The sequence below is a fragment of the Gadus morhua genome, chromosome 21 (genome assembly GCF_902167405.1).
Source record: "Gadus morhua chromosome 21, gadMor3.0, whole genome shotgun sequence".
Taxonomy (NCBI): Eukaryota; Metazoa; Chordata; class Actinopteri; order Gadiformes; family Gadidae; genus Gadus; species Gadus morhua.
In genome coordinates, this window is record NC_044068.1 from 1,979,123 (window position 1) to 2,006,280 (window position 27,158).

The 27,158-nt window shown below is 50.0% G+C and overlaps 4 protein-coding genes across 6 annotated transcripts in view; 1 reads left to right on the forward strand and 3 right to left on the reverse strand.

Moving 5' to 3' along the window:
* Positions 1-5,380: 5,380 nt before the first annotated feature.
* Positions 5,381-7,861, forward strand: LOC115534304 (kelch repeat and BTB domain-containing protein 11-like). The gene has a single exon (XM_030345194.1). The coding sequence runs from the start codon at positions 5,674-5,676 to the stop codon at positions 6,925-6,927; it is 1,254 nt and encodes a 417-aa protein (XP_030201054.1). The 5' UTR covers positions 5,381-5,673; the 3' UTR covers positions 6,928-7,861.
* A 597-nt stretch (positions 7,862-8,458) lies between these two features.
* On the reverse strand, positions 8,459-10,248 carry ccr6a (chemokine (C-C motif) receptor 6a). Its single transcript, XM_030345218.1, has one exon. The coding sequence runs from the start codon at positions 10,246-10,248 to the stop codon at positions 9,154-9,156; it is 1,095 nt and encodes a 364-aa protein (XP_030201078.1). The 3' UTR covers positions 8,459-9,153.
* Positions 10,249-13,068: 2,820 nt separating this feature from the next.
* On the reverse strand, positions 13,069-21,719 carry cep43 (centrosomal protein 43). 3 transcript variants are annotated; one of them, XM_030345204.1, is made up of 14 exons: positions 21,504-21,719; positions 20,457-20,510; positions 20,201-20,255; positions 19,192-19,280; positions 18,817-18,933; positions 17,962-18,027; positions 17,209-17,217; positions 16,872-16,925; positions 15,475-15,647; positions 14,408-14,553; positions 13,922-13,996; positions 13,791-13,824; positions 13,478-13,565; positions 13,069-13,295 (listed from the first exon to the last, which is right to left on the reverse strand). In XM_030345204.1, exons 1-14 carry the CDS (start codon positions 21,585-21,587, stop codon positions 13,215-13,217), a joined length of 1,125 nt encoding a protein of 374 aa, XP_030201064.1. In that variant the 5' UTR covers positions 21,588-21,719; the 3' UTR covers positions 13,069-13,214. The 3 variants fall into 3 exon arrangements, with proteins under 3 accessions (XP_030201064.1, XP_030201065.1, XP_030201068.1); XM_030345205.1 differs by lacking the exon at positions 17,209-17,217; XM_030345208.1 differs by lacking the exons at positions 16,872-16,925; positions 17,209-17,217.
* A 3,160-nt stretch (positions 21,720-24,879) lies between these two features.
* The window catches only part of myt1la (myelin transcription factor 1-like, a), a 34,770-nt gene continuing 32,491 nt past the window's right edge, over positions 24,880-27,158 (reverse strand). The window contains exons 23-24 of the mRNA XM_030345114.1: positions 25,555-25,617; positions 24,880-25,127 (exon numbers count right to left, since the gene is read on the reverse strand). Of these exons, the coding sequence (XP_030200974.1) occupies positions 24,987-25,127; positions 25,555-25,617 (204 nt within the window). The 3' untranslated portion in view covers positions 24,880-24,986. The remainder of the gene's footprint in view (positions 25,128-25,554; positions 25,618-27,158) is intronic.

Here is a 27,158-nt window from a genome sequence, read left to right on the forward strand (position 1 = left end):
GACATGGTAGGACTGACGTAGTACTACCACAGTACTAACAGTCCCATAGTACTACCATAATACTACAGTACTGATATAGTACAACAATACTGACATAGTACTACAGTACTACCACAGTACCAAAGTACTGCCATAGTACCACAGTACTACCACACTACTACCATAGTGCCACAGTACTACCACAGTACTACCCCAGTACCACAGTACTACCCCAGTACTACCATAGTACCACAGTACTACCACAGTACTACCCCAGTACCACAGTACTACCACAGTACTACCACAGTACTACCCTAGTACCACAGTCCTACCACAGTACCACAGTACTACCCCAGTACCACAGTACTACCACAGTACCCCAGTCCTACCCCAGTACCACAGTACTACCACAGTCCTACCCCAGTACCACAGTACTACCCCAGTACTACCCCAGTAGAGAGGACTCTGAACCAGGCAGTACAGCGCTGTGAGCAGCGGGCGGGGTCCAGACCTGAGTCCAGCTCCTCTGACGTCTCGTCTGTCTGGTCCGTAACGAGGACACACCTCCACGCAGGGCGGTCATCAAGCAGACGGTAACCAGCGGCGACAGACCCACCTGCACCCCCAGCCTGACGGCCCCCCCCCCCCCCCCGCGCGCCACGGGACGGGTCCGTCACGCTGGGTGGTTCAGACACACACGCGATTCATGTTCGACATGCGTGTGTGTTTCATGTTCAATATGCTCGGAGAGAGGGTGTGTGTGTGTGTGTGTGTGTGTGTGTGTGTGTGTGTGTGTGTGTGTGTGTGTGTATATGTGTGTGTGTGTGTGTGTGTGTGTGTGCCTAACGATGTCTCCCAGTGTGAACATGCACATGAAACACAGCAACATGAAAGAACGCAGACAGACTCTCACAAAACAAATGATGCAAACTGTGAATATAAAAGAGCCTGAAACACAGAACAGACCGACGGGAAGGCTTCTTTACACTTCAGTCTGTCCTCTATCATCTCTCCATCATTCTGTGTCTCCTCCATCACCCCTCTGTCATTCTGTCTCTCCTCCATCACCCTCTCCATCATTCTGTCTCTCCTCCATCATCCCTCCATCATTCTGTGTCTCCTCCATCATCCCTCCATCATTCTGTCTCTCCTCCATCGTCCCTCCATCATTCTGTCTCTCCTCCATCACCCCTCCATCATTCTGTCTCTCTTCTATCACCCCCCCCCCCCCATAATTCAGTCCCCTCTTGTTGAACCATAAACCAACACCACAGACTCCAGTAGTGAGTCACCAGAATAATCCCCCTTCTAACGATCACTTAGGAGACGGGCCATCTGATTGGCTCATCAGGAAGGCCGGCAGCAGTACCCTCCCACGCCTGAGGCAGTTTATTAATATCAACCTCCCGGGGACGGCAGGAGGGGGGGTGGGGGCTGTGGTCTGGGCGGGGGGGGGGGGGGGGGGGGCTCTGGTTCGTAGAGTCAGACCAGAATACCTCCATGGGTATCCAGCAGCTCAGGATCACAGATGGGCCGCCAGCTATTTATAAACTCCTTCTCTTAATTAAAGAGCAAACACCATCCCAAGGACCCGCAGGATCCCGGCCTCGGGGGTCTCCGCCCGCGGACCCCCTCACAGACCCGCCCCTGCTTCACTAATCACCGCGCGGTGTTGCCATGGGGGCGGCGGCGGAGTAGGATGAATTAGCAACATAATGAACAGTTCCTCTCAGTAAACACGGGTATGAGTCCCGATCATCCGGGAGCAATCGCTGCTCCTCCCGGCTGGGCTGCCTCAGCTCCTCCTCTCTCTGAAGAACGGTATTTAATAACCCTGGTTTAATAACTGCTCCTCGACCGGAGGAGGAGGAGGAGATCCACCGCGCTGAGCCAGGGAGCCTCCTCCTGGCAGCCTCTCTGTAGGAGGAGGAGGAGAGGAGGGGAGGAGGAGGGGAGGAGGAGGGGGAGGAGGAGGAGGAGGAGAGGGAGAGGAGAGGAGGGGAGGAGGAGGAGAGGAGAGGAGGAGAGGAGAGGAGGGGAGGGGGAGGAGAGGAGAGGAGGAGGAGGGGAGGAGGAGGGGGGAGGAGGAGGAGAGGAGGAGGAGGAGGAGGGGGAGGAGGAGGAGAGGAGAGGAGGAGGAGAGGAGGGGGAGGAGGAGGAGGAGGAGAGGAGAGGAGGGGAGGAGGAGGAGAGGAGAGGAGGAGGAGGGGAGGAGGAGGGGGAGGAGGAGGAGAGGAGGAGGAGGAGGAGGGGGAGGAGAGGAGGAGAGGAGAGGAGGAGAGGGGGAGGAGGAGAGGAGGAGGAGGAGAGGAGGGGAGGAGGAGGAGAGGAGAGGAGGAGGAGGGGAGGAGGAGGGGGAGGAGGAGGAGAGGAGGAGGAGGAGGAGGGGGAGGAGGAGGAGAGGAGAGGAGGAGGAGAGGAGGGGGAGGAGGAGGAGGAGGAGAGGAGAGGAGAGGAGGGGAGGAGGAGGAGAGGAGGAGGAGGGGAGGAGGAGGGGGAGGAGGAGGAGAGGAGGAGGAGGAGGAGGGGGAGGAGAGGAGGAGAGGAGAGGAGGAGAGGAGGAGAGGGGGAGGAGGAGAGGAGGAGGAGGAGAGGAGGAGGAGGAGGAGAGGAGGAGGAGACCAGAGGAGGAGGAGGAGGAGCTGAGCCCTAACGAGGGTCCGGTTACGTAACGAGAGAGCTCGTCAAACGCCGTTACCCATGATGCACTCCGACTCCTCCGGGACCTCAAGGAGCCAATTAGCCGGCCTGGAGACGCGGCCGCGCTCCGTCCTGACAGGAAGTCAGCACACGCCACTTCCCATCATGCCTCGGGGCTTCCTGGCCGGGGGTTTCTTGTTCGGCAGCGTCTCTCCAGGCCGACGGCCGGTTGATCAGATTAGGGATTGATTAACTGGTGGTTGATTGATTAACTGATGGGTGATTGATTAACTGGTGGTTGATTGATTAACTGATGGGTGATTGATTAACTGCTGGGTGATTGATTAGCTGATGGGTGATTGATTAACTGTAGTGGTCATGCTCAGCCGACGCTAAAACAAAACCATTAGCCCAATCATTAGCGTCGGTGATCGGCGGCTAACGATCCGAGGACGGGTGTTCACGGAACCCGCTCCCCTCCAGCTGCGAGGCATTTCACCAGTGCTAATGGACAGAGAACTGGACTCTGATTGGTCCTGAGGAGAGGGGAGGCGGGCTGGAAGGGTAGGAGCCGGATCTGATTGGTTAATCAGAGAGATGAACTCTTGACCCAAGCTTGAAGCTCACAGGGACTACAAGATCCATCTGGGTATTTAGATTATCGATACATAAATATCTTCGATAGTTATGGACGTTCAGGGAGGGAGTATTGGTATGTGTATCGATCTATCACCATTTGATTAGTGATGTATTTGGACACACACACACACACACACACACACACACACACACACACACACACACACACACACACACACACACACACACACACACACACACACACACACACACACACACACACACACACACACACACAATGTGCATGATGCCCCCAGCTGAGTTAAAATATAATCGAATAATTAAGGAACTAAGAAGAGGTCTGGGCACTGGCGCCATCCATGAGCCACACTGCGGTACTGCAGCGGGCACATTACTGACATCGCAGCTGCTCCAACGTCATGTTAATGAAGTATTTTAAAAAGAGTTTGGTCAACTTAGTTGTAGTACTGGGCGGTAAAACAAGTAAAACTAGTATGGTAGGACAGTAATATTAATAATGCAAAGGATGTTTAAGATAAACCTGTATTGAACCAGACGGAGATATAACAGTGGTATGGTCTAGGTAGGATGCTCGCATTATCAGAACAGTTACATTCACGTTGAGGGCATTTAGCAAACGCTTTTATACAAAGCGTTTGGTACAGTAAGGATGTCAATAGAACCAAGTGCAAAGCCCGAACAATCACTGGATTAACCCATTCCCCGAATACAACAAAGATAACTAGGATAATAATCAGTATCAGTAGTTCTAGGCTACTTGTCGGTGTTATAATTATGTAACAATAATACAGTAGGCCTATTTAGTAACAAATAATAATGCTGAATATATAAAAAGATATAATAATACAATATATAATCATATATAATACAATTTATAGTAATAAATGATAGTAGACTGCCATCTAGCGGTCACACTGCGTCACTGCAGCGGACTTTACTACGACGCGGACGTTTGAAACGTGTTGCTCAAACACAACATGAAATGTGATTAAATAGGCCTCGATATTCAAGTCAATCTTATATCAAGAATAATAAATGAAGAAAAATCTAGACTTGAAACAATCCAACTAACAAATAAACAGATCTACATCCGTTCAAAAGAAAAAATTTAACCGACCTGAGACCTCCTCATCTGCGGTCGGCTCCTCATGACGTCATTAGAGGTGGACGGCGGCGTTTAGGCCGTTATCACCAATAAATAATAATTAATAATTAATCTATTTTTTTAACTTATGATATATTTGATTTAATGTAATTAATTGAATAATTCAATGCATCCGACCTACGTCAAATATCAAGAGTAATTTATCATTTCGTTATGATCGAGGTGCGCGAGACGAGATACAAGGGCTCGCAGACACCTGGACGCTGTCCGTGGACCTGAATAGAGAGAGCGAGAGAGAGAGCGAGAGAGCGAGAGAGCGAGAGAGCGAGAGAGCGAGAGAGCGAGAGAGAGAGAGAGAGAGAGAGAGAGAGAGAGAGAGAGAGAGAGAGAGAGAGAGAGAGAGAGAGAGAGAATATCAGATTGGGTTTGATGTTGCATATTAGACTCTACTCTATGATGATCATTCTAGTCTCTTGTTTTAATTTACATTGTATTATATTGCATTACATTATACTCGCCTTTATTGTATTATGATATATTCTAGTCTACTCTGCTCATTAACATTGTACTGTATTATATATAATTATGATCTATTCTGTTATATATTCTATAAATTCTATTATATTTGGTTCTGCACCATTATATTGTGCGGTACTCAACTCTATTATATATACTCTATTATGCTAAGTTCTAGTCTACTCTATTGTATTATAAACTCTTGTCTATTCAGGCCTGCTTTGATCTGGTTGATCACGTGTCCTCCAGGTGTCACTCTGCTGTAGTAAAACGCTGCGAGCTGCGGGCAGGTGAAGACACCTGCAGTTCTCTGCGTGTCGCACGGTGACGAAACCTAACAGCTTCTCCCGCCGTTCCCACGATCATGGCTGAACGAGCACGAGGAGGTGGAGGAGGAGGAAGAGGAGCAGGAGGAGAGAGAGAGAGAGAGAGAGAGAGAGAGAGAGAGAGAGAGAGAGAGAGAGAGAGAGAGAGAGAGAGAGAGAGAGAGAGAGAGAGAGAGAGAGAGAGAGAGAGAGAGAGAGAGAGAGAGAGAGAGAGGGGAGTAAGAGGAGGAGCAGCAGGAGGAGGGACTGTTCTCCTCCCAGGCTGTTGATACAGCAGTGCAGCGGGCAGGAGGAGCAGGAGGAGCCAGGGGGGCGGGGTTCAGCCCAGTCCGACCCGGGAGAGTCTGCGTGTGTAGCGGGAGATGGAACCGCGCGTGGACCGCGTCAGAGCGAACAGAGTCCGGCGGGGAGCGTGAGGCGTTGAAGGGAGGGAGGACCGGGGCGTATCGGTCACACTCTGGGCTCGTTCTGCTCCCTGAAGCACGCATGTTGGTGAGCAGCGACCGGGTCCCGGGGGGGACTCTCCCCGCCCCGCAGAACCCCGCAGAACTGGACGAGCTGTCGCCCCTTACGTCGGAGAACTGCTACGAGCGACTGTCTCTGGCCAAGAGGCAGGGCCTGTTGGACCTGAAGGAGCGCTGCTACGCCTTCATGAGCGACCACTTCCTGGCGGTGCTGCGGACCCCCGCGGTGTACGGGCGCCTCACGGCGGGGGAGCGGGAGCGCGTGCTGGCGCGGCGCCTGGGCGGCAAGAGGCTGCTGGCCGTGGCGGAGGTCGACGAGGCGCAAGACCGGGTGCTGGGGGGCGGCAGCAGACCCCCCAGCCGGGACAGCAGCCGACCCCAGAGCCCCCTGGACCCCCAGAGCCCCCTGGAGCCCCAGAGCCCCCCGGGGTCGAGCCCGTCCCCGGAGGACCCGCCGCAACACCGACGTCACATTTTCTGCTACGAGGAGCAGACAAAGGAGTGGCGCGCGCTGACCGCGCTGCCGGAGCAGGTGAGCACGCGCGGCGCGGGCATGTGCACGCTCTACAACTACCTGTTCGTGGCGGGGGGGCTGGTCAGGGGGGGCGGCGGCAGCAGGGCGTCGGACCGCGTCTTCTGCTACAACCCGCTGACAGACGCCTGGAGTGAGGCACGCCCCCTGGCGCAGGCGCGCGCTCAGCTTAAGCTCGTAGCCGTGGACGGCCACCTGTTCGCGGTGGGCGGAGAGTGCCTGTTCACGGTGGAGCGCTACGATCCGCGCGTGGACCGCTGGACCCCCGTGGCGGCGCTGCCCAGAGGCGCGTTCGCGGTGGCGCACGAGGCGACGGCGTGCGGGGGGGACCTGTTCGTGTCCGGCGGCTCGCTCTTCTACCGCCTGCTGCGCCTCGACGCGCGGCGCGGTGAGTGGGAGGAGTGCGCCTTCAACGACAGCCGGAAGAAGTCAACGGACATGGTGGCGCACGGGAGCTCAATCTACCGCTTCGACGTAAACCGCGCGCACGGCAGCGTGAACGTTTGCAAGTACAACACGGTGGTGAGGGCGTGGCATGACGGCGCGTCCCATGCGCTCGAAGCCGCGCAGCCGTTCCGCTGCGCCGTGCTGGGGGACCGCATCTTCTGCGTCAACAGGTCCCACGTGCTGCAGTTCGAGGTGGGCGGGGGCCGGGAGCGCTTCCTCCCGGAGGTCCTCGAGACCCCGGCCGGAGCCCGCGGGGCGCTGGTCCCCTTCGTCCTCTCTCTCGGCCAATCAGACTGAACCGCCACGCAGCACCGATAGAACCGACTATAAAACACCGAACTCGGTCCAGTAGGACTGATTCACTGGTCTGTAGGTCTCAATGCTTAATAGGGAACTTTATAACTGTTCCTTGACTTGAGTACGCATGCTCAGTCAATGGGCGAAGGGAATCTTCCACAGTGCCGTGTAGCAAGGCACTGCTGCACTATGACCCTCCATGACGTCTAGACTGTTTGACTTTATGAATGTTTCTGCTGCTTCGTGTTCTCTGGAGTACGACTTCTCTGGTGCAGTCCCTGTAACACTAATCCCCCTATCAATAACCCCCTACCCCCATATCAGTTACCCCCCTATCACTCACCTCCCCTATTACTAATCTCCCTATCACTAACACCCTACCCCTAACCCCCATATCAGTACACTAACCCCCCCTACCCTTAACCCCCCTATAACTAACCCCCCTAACCTTAACCACAATATCACTAACCCCCCATCATACGTAACACAAACCCCATTCGTCGTGTTGTCGACTTCGGTTTTTTTGGCGGGATGCTACACGCTAACCACGAGCCAAGCCTGTGCTTGCTAGCTAACATTATCTTAGAAGTGGTAACGGTTTGGTTCCTTTGGTTCAGATCAGCGTGTCCTGATCACCTTCTTTAGCGCATCCTGGGAAATACGCACCAGAAAAGTCCTGCTCCTGTTAATGTGGCCGAACACGAAAAGTGGCGGGTTCTAACACAGCTCCGCCCTCTCTCTCTTCCGAGGTTCCCTATTGGTCGATTATGACCAATAGCGTTCCTGTTTGTTTGAATGTCTAAACTTCTTATCTTTCTACGACTAACGTGCCAACTCTTCTACTCTTCTTCAGCGAGGCCTTTGAGCGAGGGAATGTCATTTAGCGTTCGCCAATGTAGCCTGGAAATAAAAAAAACCCTTTACTGGAAACATCCGCTGTGTTTACTACTTTGGTGTTTTGTTTGAACCCCAGGCGGTAAGCTACGTTTCCATGGAGACGGACCGCCCGGGGTTTATTTCCATGGAGATGCAGCAGGACCCAGCATGTCTGTTTATGTGTGTAACGTCCTTTTCTGGAGAAACCGGCTGAACAGTGAAAACTCTCCGATCCGGTCGAACCACAGCCTCACCACAGTCCTAGACCCAGAGAAAGGGCTTCTACATTTTTGTTCTAAGATATGAAGGTCCGTTGGTCTCTGACAAGACCAGCTGGGTGAGAGTTAAGGAGGCTGTGTCTCCACGGGACGCGTCTGCGGCCGATAAGGAGACTGCATACTGCGTCTTTAAAGAATTCAAACAACCCTCAGAAAATGTACAAACTAGAGGAAAATCATCATCAGAAGAAAGTTTGTAATGCCTTGTTTTTAGATTACTTTTATCTTTCGTTTTTTTAATATTTGGATTAATTACCAAGTTGATATTTTTTTATGTTCAATTTCGTAAGAAGACCCTAAATACAGAATCTAAGGACGTAGTTCAGTAACATTGTAGTCGAGGCAACAGAGCCATCTTCTGGTGGTTATAAAAAAAACATCTATTTGAGAGGTTTATCACACATATTTCACTTTATCACATGAAACTGTCTAGATCTGAACATCATATCAAATGATTTACATATTTTGATTTCATGCCCCGTTGATAAAGGGAAGGGTAGGTCTACATTAAATCACACGCAACGGTTCTAATTTGCTGAGAAATGCTACTTCTTAAGGGCAGGGGCGGGTTTTCTGGGAGCGGATTGGTTTTGCTGTTGCCATGGATACAGTGAACCTGTCGCCATCGCCAACGGAGGTCTCGCCACCTAGTGGCCACTTAGCCATGGACATTTAGAAAATAATGTCAACGTTTGAACGTAGGCCATATCAACACACGACGTCAACATACTAATGAATCTTTCTAAACGTACAAGAGTTTGATTCTCATTCAACGTTATGTGATAATAATATAACATTATAGTAATGATTACAAGGGCTGGACTGAGTAATGGACCAATGGGGGTGGGTTATAAACACACAGCCACTGGTTGGACTGGGGTCTCAGCCTGGTTGGACTGGGGTCTCAGCCTGGTTGGACTGGGGTCTCAGACTGGTTGGACTGGGGTCTCAGACTGGTTGGACTGGGGAGCAGAGGCCTCAGGCTGCTGTGTGACTCAGAGTCCTTCCGAGCCAGCTGGTTCGGCCGTCCCGAGGCGCCTTGGGTCGGTTCAGCCGGACCCCGGGGCCTCCGTCAGATGTCGAAGGAGGTGCTGGTGACGGAGCGGCGGGAGGAGGCGCAGGAGTCGGAGGCGGCCCTGGAGGGGAGGCCGCGTCGGGCACTCCTGCCGCGCGGACCCCAGAGCCGCGCCCCCAGCCGCTTCAGGTTGCTCCTGAACTTGACCCCCAGGAAGGCGTAGAGCAGCGGGTTGACGCAGCAGTGGAGGAAGGCCAGGGACTCCGTCACCGTCAGCACCACCTGCTCCACCTCCGCCTCCCGGCAGCTCTGCTCCCGGAACAGGCCCAGCGTCTGGCACAGCAGCGCGGCGTTGTAGGGCAGGTGGCACGCCAGGAACGCCGCCACCACCGCCAGCACCACCCGGACCGCGCGGTGCCGCTGGAAGGTGTGGGCGCGCAGCAGCCGCGCCACCACCTGGGCGTAGCAGAACACCATCAACGCCAGCGGCAGGAGGAAGCCCACGGCCATCTGGGCGCCGGGCACCAGGACCCTCATGAGACGGGCCGTCCGGGGGTCCGAGAACCGCAGGGAGCAGACCGGGTCGCCGCCGCCGCCGCCGCCGTCCTCGCCGTCCTCGCCGTCCTCGCCGTCCTCGCCGCCGCCGCTGCCGCCGCCGCCGCCGCCCTCGCCCTCCCCCGTCACCCACGTCATGTGGGAGGGCCGGTAGGCCTGGTGGTAGAGGACGGTGGGGAGGGAGCAGGCGAGGGCCAGGACCCAGACGGCGGCGCAGACGGCGCGGCTGTAGAGCAGCGAGCGCAGGCGGAGGCGGCGCGGGGCGTGGACGATGGCGAGGTAGCGGTCGGCCGCCACGCAGGCCAGCAGCAGCATGCAGCTGTACAGGTTGACGCTGTAGGCGCCGCGCAGCAGCTTGCAGGCCGCCGTGCCCATGGGCCACGCCCACAGCTCGTTGTAGGTGATGAGGGGCAGCGCCGCCACGAAGAGCAGGTCGGACACGGCCACGTTGAGCAGGTACACGTCGGTCGGGGAGCGCGGCCGGCGGGAGAAGGCGTAGGTGAGGAGGACCAGGCCGTTCCCCGCCAGCCCCAGCGCGCAGATGAGGGGGTGGAGGTACGGCCGCACGGCCGACTCCACCCTACTGTTGTTGCTCATGGGACACAGCGCTGTGAGATTGTAGTCGGTCTCGTTGACGTTGAGCTCTCTGATGTCGTAGTCGTAGTCGTACGGGTCGCTGGCGTTGAGCTCCGTCCCGTTGAGGGTGTTGTCGTCCATCGTGCTGGCTCCTCCTTTACGGAGACACTGGTTAAAGGTTGATTAGATACCATGCTAGTGTTACCTAGTATATAATCGTTCTGGTATCGATACCAGCATCGGAAATTCCTCCGATACAGCCTAAAATACAGTGTTGGGTATCGGCGAGTACGCAAGTCCATGAGCTGATCCGGTACCGTCACATGACTCGTTCACTACACAGAGGACCTCACAAACACGACGCTGTTATGCTGCGGTCGTTAACGGTCCGAGGTGGAAAGTCGGAATGGGAAACGCGACACGTCCGACCTACGTGCGTTTGAACTGAATTGATATCGTTGTCGTCGTATGAGAACCCTTCAATGAGAACAAGTGCTGTGAGTGGTAACAATCCTAGATGCTGTATCGGAATACACTCTGTCTCGGACAATACCCAGGTTCAGGAATCGGATTCGGTATCGTGAAGGAAATAATGGTATCGGCACATATCGAAGATCAACTAATGATTCTAGTATTTACTGAGCTACCATCAGGGATACGCCTTGGTTTGGTAACTGAAGACAAAGTTAAGTTAGTCACAACTTCATGATTCAATAGAATCACAGACACCATCACAATGTTGATTTCGATCCCTTACTCCTATTTAAAAAAAATATATATATATATACACGCGCTACTGCTTCTCTTTTGAACACTGTATACAGTCACGTACTTCTATGTTCCATTCCTCATTCTTTAGTCAAGAGGAACCACCTTGACATTTTGTCACACCGTACTTCTCGTTAGTGGAAGAGGTACGAATAATTAGCACGATGAAGTGCTGAGCGTTAGCATGTTTGGCTATCAGTCACTTCTGCTGGCTTCGGGGAGGGGCGAGGCTGTGTCACACTAACCCCATTTCATTGACAAGGTGAGAAACCACAGAACCAGCGGGCAGGTTACCAGTCCACAACCACCACCTACTTTACCAAGGCTGGGTGACGGAGAACGCTTTGATGTTGCATAACGCAAATGTGGTAGAAGATCAGCTTCTACCTACATCACAGAATAGATTTTAAAGCACTTCTGCTTGTTTTTAAGTCTTTGAAGGGGGTTGGGCCAAACTACTTACATGACATGTTTAAGCAATATTCCCAAATAAGGTCCCTTAGATCACAACATAAACAATTACTACTGAAACCGACCGTCAGAACAAAGCAGGGTGAAGCAGCGTTTAGCCACTAGGTGTCCATCTCTGGAACCAGCTTCCAGAGACCATCAAAAACTCCCCCACTGTCACCATTTTTAAAACAAGAGTTAAGACCAAACTCTTTTTAGATGGTTTCGGCAGTTAATGCACATTGTTTTTATATATCTTTTCCATTTTCTCTTTTACTTTTAAATTCACTCTTTGCTGTTGGTACTCCATGTATATTTTACATTTTATTATGGCAAAAATTGTGTATGGTTCCAAATTTGTATCTTTTTTTTATTTATTCATTTTTTTTCATTTTTCTTTTGTGTGAAGCACATTGAATTGCCACGTGTATGAAATGTGCTATACAAATAAATATGCCTTGCCTTCTACCAAGTTAGAGAATCTATGATTAATTATTTAATGATTCAACCAACAACATTGTGTTCTTTCTCTCAGATGTTTCTCTCCGCCCGGACCAACAATATCTCCATCCATCACTGACTGAACACTTCTACAAAGATCCCTGGTCCCATAACGACACACAGAGAACATTGATAAGATCAAAATATACTAGATTAAGAATTGTATCTACTATATCATGAACTATCAGTAATTTATATACAACAGTACTTGAGATATCGAGATATATATATATAGTAGTTAGTTGATAATATCTATAAAAGTTATTTATATGGAAGTTAGTTGATACATATCTATAAGTGATTAATTTTTTTATGTAGATCTATAACTTTGATTAATATATTAGTTATTTGATAATATTTATAACTGATATATATATATATAACAGTAGTTGATTCTAACTTATATAACTTATGATAGTCTGAATTTATTTAATTTGATGCCTTTGGCTCATTGCTAAAGGAATCAGAATGTGGAAGTATTTGGTAATGTCCCCGTGTCCAATTCCTCTCGTTTGTACAAAATCTTCATGTATCTGTGCGCTGATCTCTTAGCCACTTTTCAGTTGGAAAATAGGTTTTTAAATCTCAATGAGACTTTAACTTTGTTAATAAAGGTTTAATAGAGAAAATCGTTATCTATCTTTAACTTATTTATATGTAACACTTACTTGATAATATCTAGAAGTTAATTATATAAATTAGTTGAGATATATATGTATATTCTATGTATATATAAAGATACACACACTCACACACAGGTCATTTATATACAGCAATAGTTTATATATCTATCTATCTATAAGTTATTAATATATAACAATAGTTATGAACTCACCGGATGATTTCAGGGCAGCAGATCTTTCTGCATCAAATCGGTGGACTAAGCAGTAAGCTGTGTGTGCGTGTGTTTGTGTGTTTATGTGTACGTGTATGTGTGTGCGTGTATATTTCTGTAAAAGATGTTACCGTGACGCACCTCCCATTTCACCCTCAAGCACTGACACACATAGAGGGTGAGATAGATATATATATTAATATTCATCAGTACGGATGTGTGTGTAACTTAGGATCAATAAATGTGCGTAAACATAAGTGTGTACCACAGCAGTAAAACAAAGAGAATAAAATATAAGATAATAGTTTTATTTATATTGCTTTTACTTATTAATATGGAGAGTGAGCGCAAGAGAGCGTGAGTGGGCGAGAGAGAGAGGGAGAGGGAGAGGGCGAGAGCGAGAGCGAGAGAGCGAGAGAGAGAGAGAGAGAGCTCAGGCTACATCCTCTACGTAGTCTGCGTGGAGCGACTGGCTCAACTGGGACACACTGAGGTCCTGGGTGTCGTCATCAACCTACACACGCACACACACACACACACACGTTAGGATACCATGGGCACACACACACAACTTAGGACAACATATTCACACACACACACACACACACACACACACACACACACACACACACACACACACACACACACACACACACACACACACACACACACACACACACACACACACACACACACCTTGTCGCTGTCGTGGGGGCCCTCTATAGACACCTCCTCGATCTCCTCCCCGATGCTGATCTCACTCCTGGAGAAGTCTGAGCGGTGGCTGGAGGAGGAAACATCTCACCGGTCACTTCCTCTACAACCCACCTCCTGTCTAGCACACTTCCTGTTTAATGATCTCCTTGTAGGACCTCCCATCTGAGGTATTAATTGATCTCACTTATGAACAACTTCCTGTCTAGAACCGACTTCCTGTTCAACACTTCCTGTCCAGGTGCTCCTCCTCTTCCTGTGTGAGGAGGTGCTCAGAGCCTGCAGGTGAACTCACCTGTTGAAGTCGTCGTCGTACTCCGGGTCGTCGTCTGGGGAGGAAGGGATCAGAGGAAACAGGAAGTTATCAGAGGAAACAGGAAGTGACCAGAGGACAGGGAGGACGTTCCTCCTGAGCCTGAGACCCACCTGGGGGCGGGGGTCCGGGCCTCTCACCGCTGCTCCTGGCCTCTCTGGCGCTCTTCACGGTAGAGGCAGCGCCCCCTGCAGGAGACAGCAGGTACAGCATTTACAACACATCCCATCCCATTACATTAACCTGTCTAATGAAATGTGCCTAACAGGACCTGACGTTTATGGTCGGTTAGGAGGAGCTTCCATCTGAAGCCAGCGTGTAAAGTGAGACTGAGATCAAAGCAATCAACACATGATCCAGTTGCCGACTAACTCTAAGAGACGAAGCTCAGATCTGGACCAAGTTCAGCTGGTGGACCATAGCTCAGGGCCCAGTAGAGACCCCGGTACAGGAACCAGTATGGGACCCGGGACAGGACCCGGGACAGGAACCAGTATGGGACCCAGGACAGGACCCGGTAGAGGACCCGGGACAGGACCCGGTAGAGGACCCGGTAGAGGACCCTGTAGGTTTCCCAGTACAGGACCAGCAGCTCTTACCGTGGCGTCCCAGCGGGGGGTCCCTGGGGTCCCTGGGGTCCCTGGGGTCTCCGGAGGCGCTGCTGGTCCCTCCAGCCGTCCTCCCAGGAGCCCGCTCTGACACGGAGCCCACCGGACCCTCCCTGGTGTCAGAGGAGCCCGCCCCCCTGGGGAGCACCGGGACAGCAGGCCGATTAGACCCTCAGGGTACAGGATGGAGGACTAAAACTAAAACACTCAGGGTAAGGATGGAGGATTAAAACTAAAGACACTAAAGTTAAATTAACTAAAAACACTAAAGTTAAGTTAAAGTATGGAGGATTAAAAACACTAAAGTTAAGTTAAAGTATGGAGGATTAAAAACACTAAAGTTAAGTTATAGTATTAAGCATTAAAACTAAAAACACTAGAGTTAAGTTAACTAAAAACACTAAAGTTAAATTAAAGTATTGAGGATTAAAACTTAAAACACTAAAGTTAAGTTAAAGTATTTAGGATTACAATTTAAAACACTAAAGTTAAATTAAAGTATTTAGGATTAAAAACACAAATGTTAAGTTAAAATATTGAGGATTAAAACTTAAAACACTAAAGTTAAATTATAGTATTAAGCATTAAAACTAAAAACACTAAAGTTAAATTGAAGTATTAAGGATTAAAACTAAAAACACTAGAGTTAAGTTAACTAAAAACACTAAAGTTAAATTAAAGTATTGAGGATTAAAACTTAAAACACTAAAGTTAAGTTAAAGTATTTAGGATTACAATTTAAAACACTAAAGTTAAATTAAAGTATTTAGGATTAAAAACACAAATGTTAAGTTAAAATATTGAGGATTAAAACTTAAAACACTAAAGTTAAATTATAGTATTAAGCATTAAAACTAAAAACACTAAAGTTAAATTGAAGTATTAAGGATTAAAACTAAAAACACTAAAGTGAAGTTAAAGTATTGAGGATTAAAAACACTAAAGTGAAGTTAAAGTATTGAGGATTAAACTTAAGACAGTCCAGTTAAGTGAAGCATGGACCAGAGAACCCTCTAAGGCGCAGTAGGGTTCCGACACGCTGGACCCCCGGGGCTCACCATCCGAAGGTCTTCTGGGGGCCGGGCGGGGGGTCGTCGAAGAAGGAGTCCCCCTCCTCGGGGCCCCCCCCCTCCTGCTCCTCCTCCCCCCCCTCCAGGGCCCTCAGGCCGCCGGGGGGGCCGGTCTGGATCTGGTCCCCCTTCCCCTTGGGGGGCCCCGTCTCCTGGGGCGCCTGGGGGGGGGGGGGGGGGGGGGGCAACGGAGGACAGGGGCTCAGAGACTGATCAATACGTCAATACGGCCATTGATGACCAATACCGATCAGACATGGTGATCAATGATACAGCTCATTGATGACCAATACCGATCAGACATGGTGATCAGTGATACAGATCATTGATGACCAATACCGATCAGACATGGTGATCAGTGATACAGCTCATTGATGACCAATACCGATCAGACATGGAGATCAATGATACAGCTCATTGATGACCAATACCGATCAGACATGGAGATCAATGATACAGCTCATTGATGACCAATATCGATCAGACATGGAGATCAATGATACAGCTCATTGATGACCAATACCGATCAGACATGGTGATCAGTGATACAGCTCATTAATGACCCACCGTTGATACGGGGATCAATAGAGCATGAGGATGAAGGAGGTGTGGGTGGAGCATGGAAGGACAGCGCCTCAAACCCCACCCACTGTGATGTCACTGTGACATCAGAGTGACATCAGAGTGACATCAGTGACGTCACGCTTGGACTTCAGCCCCAGCGTGGGAGGTTAATCAGTCACTGCTGCTGTGACAGTGGGTCCCCCCTTAGAGGAAGGATGGATCGATCCAACTCCTCAGTCGTGTACCTGGTGGACCGTACCAACTGGGTGGGCTGGTGGATTGACCGGTCCATCGTGCTGATGGGTGGACACCCCCAGTTGTGATGTCACAAGTGGATAGTGAGTTTGAGACGGATTGCAGTGACCCGTTAACCATAGTCCCGGTGGTCAAACAGGGGCCAGGGATCCTCATCCACCTGGCGGCCATCTTAGGCTCTCTGCTCCCCCACCCAGGGGACTACAAGAAACAAGATGGCCGCTGGGTGGATGAGGCCCAAAGAAAAGTCAACCATTCCATCTTGTTGTTGTTATGGTAACCGGGACACAGAACAGCACCGTCACAGTAAAAGTCTTTCATCAGTCAGAGGTTATGTATTCGGCAGACATCCAGGATTAGTCACTGAATGGTTGACTTTGGCCCCAAATGTCCACCCAAACCTCGTGGGTACCAGGTTAGAAAGCGGAGCTGGTTCAGTGGTGGGCGGAGTTCCCTTCGAGGTGGTGAAGCTAGCTGTCTAAACGTTAGTGCTGTTAGTGTGGATACTGGTAGTTATACTGGTAGTTCTACTGGTAGTACTACTGGTTCTCCAGTCTGCTGGTTACCTGTGCAGCCGAGCCTCTCTGTGCTGTCTGCTTCTGGACTCTAAGTCTGGGAATCTGGCAGAGACGTCAAACATTAGCCTAGCTTCTAGCAAGCACAACTAGTTAGCAACTTACTGGGCCAACAAGAATATTCTCAGAGAGCTTTTGTACTCTTCTACCTAGTATCCTCTGCTAAGTATCATCCAGCGCTAATTAACCCCGCTAACAAGAGTGTTTAGCTGAATAGCATCTTCTTACAGAGCTACTAGTTGAGGTGGAGTGTGCGATGTTGATCATAGGGTATCAGGAAACAAAATAGATGTCAAACTTGTACTGCAACCGCAAGTTTGGACCCTACCTCTGGCTCCTGGACCACAGGCAGCAGGAACACAGTGAAGGCAACATCAACATTTACATTAACGTTTTATACTCAACAGATTTCAGTATTATGGGATGTGAGGTGGAGGTCTCAGTAGCATTATGGGATGTCACACACAGAGCTCTGTAGGATTATGGGATGTCACACACAGAGCTCTGTAGTATTATGGGATGTGAGCTCTGTAGTATTACGATGAGGTTCAGAGATCTGTAGTATTATGGGATATGACACAGAGCTCGGTAGTATTATTGGATGTGACACAGAGGTCAGTAGGATTATGGGATGTGAGGTTCAGAGCTCTGTAGTATTATGGGATGTGAAACACAGAGTTCAGTAGTATTATGGGATGTGAGGTTCAGAGGTCTGTAGTATTAGGGGATGTGAGGTTCAGAGGTCTGTATTATGGGATGTGACACACAGATGTCTGTATTATGGGATGTGAAACACAGGTCAGTAGTATTAGGGGATGTGAGGTTCAGAGGTCTGTAGTATTATGGGATGAGAGGTTCAGAGCTCTGTAGTATTATGGGATGTGACACACAGAGGTCTGTAGTATTAGGGGATGTGAGGTTCAGAGGTCTGTAGTATTATGGGATGTGACACACAGAGGTCTGTAGTATTATGGGATGTGAAACACAGGTCAGTAGTATTATGGGATGTGAGGTTCAGAGGTCTGTAGTATTATGGGATGTGAGGAACAGAGCTCTGTAGTATTATGGGATGTGATCCTACCTTACTGACGAGGGCAGCCGTGGTCTTCTGTCCTCCTAGTCTGACATCACCGGAGTCCTGCACTACCTGATATCAGATCAATATATACACTTATAGATCAACATACACACTCACATGCTACTACACAAGGTTCACCAAACCATCATGGGGTCGTTTCATCAGAACACTGTGGAACACAGACTGTGTGTGTGTGTGTGTGTGTGTGTGTGTGTGTACGTGTGTGTGTGCGTGTGTGTGCGCGCGTGTGTGTGTGTGTGTGTGTGTGTGTGTGTGTGTGTGTGTGTGTGTGTGTGTGTGTGTGTGTGTGTGTGTGTGTGTGTGTGTGTGTGTGTGTGTGTGTGTGTGTGTGTGTGTGTGTGTGTGTGTGTGTTTCTGATGACTGAGGAGAAGAATCAGGCCAAACTGGTTTCTGTCAACAGGAAGTTGTAATTCTTTCTACGGGAACTTGCCCATGAGCCCAGGTGGTAAGAGAGCTGACCTACATGAACACACCACCCTAACACACACACACACACACACACGCACACACCGTTCTAACACACACATACAAACACACGCACACACACACACACACACCACCCTAACACACACACGCCGTTCTAACACACACATACAAACACACGCACACACACACACACACCACCCTAACACACACACACACACACACACTGCCCCCACCCGCCCCCCCCCCCACACACACACACACACGTGGGCCCTGTGGTGCAGGTGGACGTGGGCCCTGAGGTGCAGGTGGACGTGGGCCCTGTGGTGCAGGTGGACGTGGGCCCTGTGGTGCAGGTGGACGTGGGCCCTGAGGTGCAGGTGGACGTGGGCCCTGTGGTGCAGGTGTCTCACCTCTGACCTCTGCCTTCCTCTCCTCAGCAGCTCCAGCAGCAGAGGAGTCTTCTTCTTCCCCTCGTCCGCGAGGCCCAGCTCCTGGGAGACCTGCTCCCTGCTGTCGAGACCCTTCAGCTGCACACACACACACACACACACACACACACACACACACACACACACACACACACACACACACACACACACACACACACACACACACACACACACACACACAGTTACCATCTCATAGGACAGCCGCTCTAAGGGGTCTGTAGGTGGGGTATGAGGGTGTGTGGGCTGGGTGGCTTATGTGGGGTAGGAGTGTGTGGGGGTATGTGGGGCATGTGGGGTAGGTGGGGTAGGTGGGGTAGGTGTATGCATACTACCCACCGCGTGGATCTCTGGCTGGAACACGGCCAGGGTGAAGTCCAGGTGGAACACATGGAGGAAGTCCACGATGAGACCGGCCACCAGACGGCCTTGGGGGCGACACAGAGGGGGAGTGAGGGGGGGAGGGGGAGGGGAGACGCAAAGGGGGTGGATGGGAGGAGGAGGGGGAGGACGCAGAGGAGGAGGGGGGGAGGAGGTGAGGAGGAGGAGACACAGAGGGGGAGGGGGAGGGGCGGGGGGTGAGGAAGAGGAGGAGGGGGGAGATAAAGAGGGGGAGGAGGAGGATGAAGAATAGGAGGACGGGGAAGAGGAAGAGGATGAGGATCAGGGGGAGACTGAGTCAGAGGCAGCACCTCCTTCCCACCCTGCTAGACTGCAGTGCATCCCCTAGCTTAACTCAGTCCATCGCAACGTATTCCCAGACCAACACGCTATGCTACAGGAGAGAGGCTCACAGAGAGCCACTGGCAGCGCGGTCAGCCGGTTTGTGCTGCGCTCCCTGCAGTGGAAGCAGAACAGCGCCCCCCAGTGGGGAGTCTAGGAACCACAGCTGCTGCTGGGTGGTAACCACGGAAACCATCACACCTTTAAGAGCCCTGGATGAATTTGACCCGAACCCGTTTGTGAAACAGGTTAACCTATGAGGTAAATGTTTAGTGGTAAAACTCCACGTTACCTCTGCATGTAGAAACCCTGTTGCTATGGAAACCTGTTGAATATTATCAACAGTACACGTTATCTCATTATTAAGCCCCTCCCAGTCCTACGGGATGATCTCCATGTTGTGGGAGGAGTCAAGACCAGCAGGGTCCGAATGGGGGGGGGATGACCTCCATGTTGTGGGAGGAGTCAGGACCACCAGGGTCCGAATGGGGGGGGTGACCTCCATGTTGTGGGAGGAGTCAGGACCACCAGGGTCTGAATGGGGGGGATGACCTCAATGTTGTGGGAGGAGTCAGGACCACCAGGGTCTGAGGGGGGGGGGGGGGGGGGGGACAGAGGTACTGACCGTCTTTTGTGTTGAGGAACTTCCTCAGGTTCTCGTTCACCAGGGGGCTTTTGTTCTGTGGGGCACAGCAACAAACACCACGTTAGGAAAGACCGTCAAACTATGAGTTAACGAGCCGAGCCTCGTTAGTGTCTACCTCCACTTTAAGACCCTTAATGAGGAGTCAGAGGGTAATCGATCTGAGGGTCGTTAGTGTCTACCTCCACTTTAAATGAGGAAATAGAGGGTCAACGAGTTGAGGGTAGTTAGTGTTTACCTCCACCTTATCCTGTTCATCCATGGCCAGAAACACAGCAGCTCGCATCTCTGCCTGTGGAGCAGGAGTAGATTTAATGAAGGGAGCAATTACCTCATATTAAGCACATCATCAATAACCTCATATTACATCATCAATATAACCTCATATTACATAATCAATAACCTCATATAAAGTTCCTCATCAATAACCTCATATTAACATCATCAATAACCGGATATTACATCATCAAAAAGACAATAACCTTATATTAAGTACATCATCAATAACCTCATATTACATAATCAATAGCCTCATATTACATCATCAATAACCTCATGTTAACATCATAAATAACCGCATATTACATCATCAATAACTTCATATTGCATCATCAATAACCTCATAATAACATCATCAATATCCGAATATTACATCATCAATAACTTCATATTACATCATCAATAACCTCATATTACATTCTTAATCAATAACCTGACGTTATTGAGCATCTCTCGGTTCGACTCACAATATGTGAACAGATGAAGCCTGTAACCTATCGACAGGCCATTCAGCTCATGTTAACATCAACAGTGAGCCAGTAGCTTTGATGTCTCGAAATGATTCATTATTAGGAATTAAATGTTCAATGATACCATTTGATGTACATCGACCAACAAGTCCACGGTCAATGTGATGTAGTTTAACAGGACAGAAGTCAGTATATTAGTGATATGTAGTTAGTTTAAGAGTTCATAAATCAGTATGAGTGATATATCAGTAGTTTAATGATTGCGATGTAGTTATAAGTCCGTTTAGGAATGGAATGTAGTTAGTTTAACAGTACATAAATCAGTAAACAAGTAGTTGACTGGTATTTCAGTAGTTTGTTGGTAGATATATAGTAGTAGGTCAGTATATGGTGATATATGAATATGTGTATATATGTAGTTATACGAGTGATTTATCTAGAGTCGAATGATAGATCTTTAGTTATAAGCCCCTATATGAGTGGTATATCAGTAGTTGACTGGTATATCATTAGTTTGTTGGTTTAGGTGAGCAGACCTTGAGTTTGTTGAGCACCCCGCTGTTCTCCAGGCTCTGGATCAGAAGGTCCCGCAGCTCCGTGTCTTCCTCGGTCGCCGACATCTTCAGTTCCGACCTTATGATGAATTATCTACAGTATATATATTAATAAACTATCGCTGTTATACATCCATGACGACGACCACAACAACAAACCGTCTACATCCGGGTTCTCTTCTTCGGCGGTTTGAGTCCAGCCATATGGTGTTGATATCAGCGCCCCCCTGGCGGCCCGCGGCGTAGGCGCACTGCAACAGCATCACAGTCAAAATATAGGTATACAAAGTTCATTCTTGTGTAGGCTATTTTATATAAGTATTTATTTAGATTTTACTATTCATGGATATTATTTACACAAAATAATTAAAACAGATGCAATAAAGTCAAAAATTATGGCACATTTGTGAGTCCTATTCACAGCTTCACGTTTTAAAACATCAGACACACGTCAAGTCAAATGAGGAGAGGCAAGGCGACGGTCAGAATCTGTGTTCCAACACAAGATTTATTCAGAGGAAGAGATGCCAACAGCAGCATGATAAAAATTGTACAAACTTCACTATTCAAAGAAAAGTTCACAGAACCACGAATGGCTAAAAACATTCAGCAAAGTATGAACAAACGCATGCAATGTGGAAGCAAAGCAACGGTTTAAAATTCATCAAGATAGAAGAAAAAAAGAATTGTTGTATAAAAATGTTCATCAATGCACTACGTAAAAAGAAATAGAAATTGTAGCATTTCATTAAATCGATGACCTCACAAATGTTCAATAAAATGAATGACCTCACAAATATACATTTGAGTTTCTTTTGCATTCTAGCATGTCACATGAGATAGTCCATGGAAATAGTTTAGAGTTTACATTATATGTTATGTGTGTATCGACTGAGTGGCAGAGTTGTGCTTTAAATCCCATTTTAGTTTATAATCATCAAGAAGAACTGAAACGGAGCAGTGGTCTGCTGGTCGCCATCGCCCCCTGCTGGTCTGGAGGCTGATGGCCGCGCCGACAGACCCAGCGTCCCCCCCCCCACCCCTCCCCAGACCCCCCAGCTCCCCCCCAGACCCCCCAGCAGTCTCCTCTCACAATACTTCACACATTTCAATAAAGTGCATGCATGACAGATGGAGCTCCCAACACATCACCACATCACCACATCCAGCTCTGATACTCATTCTGTTACAGTAAGGCCTTTCCAACCAGCTCTGATACTCATTCTGTTACAGTAAGGCCTTTCCAACCAGCTCTGATACGCTTTCTGTTACAGTAAGGCCTTTCCAACCAGCTCTGATACTCATTCTGTTACAGTAAGGCCTTTCCAACCAGCTCTGATACGCTTTCTGTTACAGTAAGGCCTTTCCAACCAGCTCTGATACTCATTCTGTTACAGTAAGGCCTTTCCAACCAGCTCTGATACTCATTCTGTTACAGTAAGGCCTTTCCAACCAGCTCTGATACGCTTTCTGTTACAGTAAGGCCTTTCCAACCAGCTCTGATACGCTTTCTGTTACAGTAAGGCCCTTCCAACCAGCTCTGATACGTATTCTGTTACAGTAAGGCCTTTCCAACCAGCTCTGATACGCTTTCTGTTACAGTAAGGCCCTTCCAACCAGCTCTGATACGCTTTCTGTTACAGTAAGGCCTTTCAAGAGTCTCTGATACGTATTCTGTTACAGTAAGGCCTTTCCAACCAGCTCTGATACGCTTTCTGTTACAGTAAGGCCTTTCAAGAGTCTCTGATACTCATTCTGTTACAGTAAGGCCTTTCCAACCAGCTCTGATACTCATTCTGTTACAGTAAGGCCTTTCAAGAGTCTCTGATACGTATTCTGTTACAGTAAGGCCTTTTAAGAGGCTCTGATACTCATTCTGTTACAGTAAGGCCCTTCCAACCAGCTCTGATACTCATTCTGTTACAGTAAGGCCTTTCAAGAGTCTCTGATACGTATTCTGTTTCAGTAAGGCCTTTCCATCCAGCTCTGATACTCATTCTGTTACAGTAAGGCCTTTCCATCCAGCTCTGATACTCATTCTGTTACAGTAAGGCCTTTCCAACCAGCTCTGATACGCATTCTGTAACAGTGCTCCTCTGTCATTGACTGAAGAGCCGCTCGCTTCCTCAAACCGAGAATCTTTAAGTGCCAATCGAAGTTGAGGAACTCTTTAGTCCTGACTCAGAGGTGATTCTGGCGAAAGCCGAGAGCAACGCACTGTCCTCGGACATGGCACCCCTCCCCCCCGTTGAGGCCAGGATAGGGGCGCCATGACGGGTGGGGGTCTAAATCCTGGTAACCGCGCCCCCCAGCCTCCTCGCTGGACGCCGCTGCGTCCCAGCAGCCATGTTGTCAATGCAGAACACGTAGAATACTTTGTCACGCTAACGTTTGTCTCCCGCTCGAGATATGATCGAAAGTAGGAGGCGGCCTCGGCCTGTCGGTCGGACGGCCGGCGGCCGGAGGACCCACGGAGACCCTGACCCTGTCTGCCCACGCTGAAGGAAACCCCTCAGCTTCACATCTATCTACACCTAAACACACGGAGCCGCCCCGTGCAGACCCCCCCCCTTGGAGAGACGCAGAGGGCCACCTCCGCCTCAAATGATTGTATTAAAAGGTTTGTACAAAACGCAACACATCGAGATTCAGTAAAAACGTCTATCCGCTCGACTAGGTTCAATCATAAGAAATTGCATAAACCCAAACTTCTTTTTTAAAGATTGCATTCCGTGTCTGAACGCCTCGCGGGGGTCCTGTGAATATTGCTGAGTCACCGGCAGGAGGTCGACTCCCCCTCGGGACAGATTGTCTCCTACGTTTGATCGCTCTCGGCCTCTACCGACCGAGGCTGGGGGATGGGGGATGGGGGGGAGGGGGGACAATTTGAAGCACTATGCTCTACATTCTACGTTCTGCGTTCTACGTTTGAAACTAGGTGATGAGGAGGGATTCGCAGTCGTGTTCGAGACCTCGACGCTGGAGAACGTGACGGCCCGTCGCCCTGGTTACACAGACGACGGTAATATTAGACGACTGAAGACGGATTGCAAACATCATAACAAAGTCAATAACGGACCGGTCTCGTCCCCCCTCCCCCCAGCGTAAGGACGTGATTCAGCGCTTGACGTTAATAAATACACACACAGTACACTGACACTAGAAGGTGCCTCCAGGAGCGGCTGGCACTGGACGCCACATCTCAGGAGATCATATGAAAATGTACAAAAACAGGAATCCTCCTCTCAACGTCGGCCAACGCGGCGGTTATTTTCAAAGCAAAGTAAAGACATGGAACGGGTGGACTGGAGGGAGGAACTCAGAACCCAAGGGGGGGGGGGGGGGGGGGGGGGGGGGGGTTGATCACAGCAGCAAAACCTTCTTTCCCTGCTGCTTCTTTTTTGCGTGACAGCCTGACGGGGCTGGGTCCCCACCTCCACCCGGGGGAGCTACACCCTTCAGGCGCTACACCTGGATGCCCTGCACGGCCTGCTTGATGTTCTCCAGCAGGGCCTTGTTCTCCGGGCTCTGGTACTGGTCCTGGTGGCTGTACATGTCCGTCAGCGTGCTGACGTAGGAGTCGAAGTTCTGCTCGTTCATCGGCTCCTGGGTGGAGGGAGGAGGAGGAGAGCGTCCGTCAGGGGGGAGGGGAGGAGGAGGGGAGGAGGGGAGGGGGAGCCACAGCAGGAGGGGGAGGTGGAGGAGGAGGTCTGGGGAGGATCGAGGGAAGCACTGGGGAGGAAGTGACATCAGCACGCTACGCTGTGACACCACCGGGTAGGAAGTGACATCAAACACTGACTGGGGGGGTCAATACCGTGTGACATCACTGGAGGGACTGCCTACCTCAACATGCAGTAGAGGGGTGTTTTGTGTTTAGGGGTTCAGATCAGAGTCACTACGGGGGAGGGGGGTGTAAGGGGGAGGAGGGGAGGAGGAGGAGGGGAGGAGGAGGAGGAGGAGGGGAGGAGGAGGACGAGGAGGAGGAGGGGAGGAGGAGGAGGGGAGGAGGAGGGGAGAAATGGTCTCTTACTCTGGGGCTGGTGTGTACACAGGAGTCTAGTTTAGGGGGGGTCTCTTTGGGAGGCAGTGGTCTCTAGAGAGGGTGTAGAGAGGATATTAGCCCAGAGACACAGGTCACCCCTGACCCCCACATCGGACAAAAACATTAGTGATGTGTGTTTTTGAATCAGCTGACACTTTCTCTCTTTCTCTCTCTCTCTCTCTCTCTCTCTCTCGCTCTCTCTCTCTCTCGCTCTCTCGCTCTCTCGCTCTCTCGCTCTCTCGCTCTCTCTGTCTCTCTCTCTCTCTCTCTCTCTCTCTCTCTCTCTCTCTCGCTCTCTCTGTCTCTCTCTCCTTATCCCTTTTTCGAAAACATCATCACAGGCAATTTATGTATAAATATATTTATATTTACACAGTGTATACTGTGTAGTTTTATTTGTACTGTAATGAGCACTGCACGAATACAACTACACAGTACTTCTCACAGAAGAGTATAAATATATGCAGTACATGAACATGCACTGGTTTAAGTACAGGAGAATACAGCAGAGTGCAGTCGAACAGATACAGGTGGAGACGGAGAATAACTCTGTCTGTCTGGTGTCTGATGGAGGCTAACCCCGCCCCTCTGGGAGGTGCAGTACCTTCAAACAAGCCAGACCGATCGCTGGAGCTATTTTTAGATTCCTCTGTCTCTCCGCCCCTCCTCTGCACCATCACCTACAGATACAGCTGCACCACCAGCTAACACCACCAGCTAACACCACCACCTACAGATACAGCTGCACCACCAGCTAACACCACCAGCTAACACCACCACCTACAGATACAGCTGCACCACCAGCTAACACCACCAGCTAACACCACCACCTACAGATACAGCTAACACCACCAGCTAACACCACCAGCTAACACCACCTACAGATACAGCTGCACCACCAGCTAACACCATCACCTACAGATACAGCTGCACCACCAGCTAACACCATCACCTACAGATACAGCTGCACCACCAGCTAACACCATCACCTACAGATACAGCTGCACCACCAGCTAACACCATCACCTACAGATACAGCTGCACCACCAGCTAACACCACCAGCTAACACAATCACCTACAGATACAGCTGCCCCACCAGCTAACACCACCAGCTAACACCACCTACAGATACAGCTAACACCACCAGCTAGCACCACCACCTACAGATACAGCTGCACCACCAGCTAACACCACCACCTACAGATACAGCTGCACCACCAGCTAACACCACCAGCTAGCATCACCACCACCTACAGATACAGCTGCCCCACCAGATAACACCACCAGCTAACACCACCACCTACAGATACAGCTGCACCACCAGCTAGCACCACCACCTACAGATACAGCTAACACCACCAGCTAACACCACCAGCTAACACCACCTACAGATACAGCTGCACCACCAGCTAGCACCACCAGCTAGCACCACCTACAGATACAGCTAACACCACCAGCTAACACCACCAGCTAACACCACCAGCTAACACCACCTACAGATACAGCTAACACCACCAGCTAACACCACCACCTACAGATACAGCTGCCCCACCAGCTAACACCACCAGCTAACACCACCTACAGATACAGC

What these genes read in the sequence shown, in the direction of transcription:
- LOC115534304 (XM_030345194.1), top strand. Translation starts at nt 5,674, where the DNA reads ATGTTGGTGAGCAGCGACCGGGTCCCGGGGGGGACTCTCCCCGCCCCG.
- ccr6a (XM_030345218.1), bottom strand. Translation starts at nt 10,248, where the DNA reads ATGAGCAACAACAGTAGGGTGGAGTCGGCCGTGCGGCCGTACCTCCAC.
- cep43 (XM_030345204.1), bottom strand. Translation starts at nt 21,587, where the DNA reads ATGTCGGCGACCGAGGAAGACACGGAGCTGCGGGACCTTCTGATCCAG. An exon ending in GCCCGGACCCCCGCCCCCAG is followed by an intron (nt 13,825 to 13,921) that starts GTGGGTCTCAGG and finishes CTTCCTCCCCAG; the next exon opens with ACGACGACCCGGAGTACGAC. An exon ending in TACGACGACGACTTCAACAG is followed by an intron (nt 13,566 to 13,790) that starts GTGAGTTCACCT and finishes TTCCTCCTCCAG; the next exon opens with CCACCGCTCAGACTTCTCCA.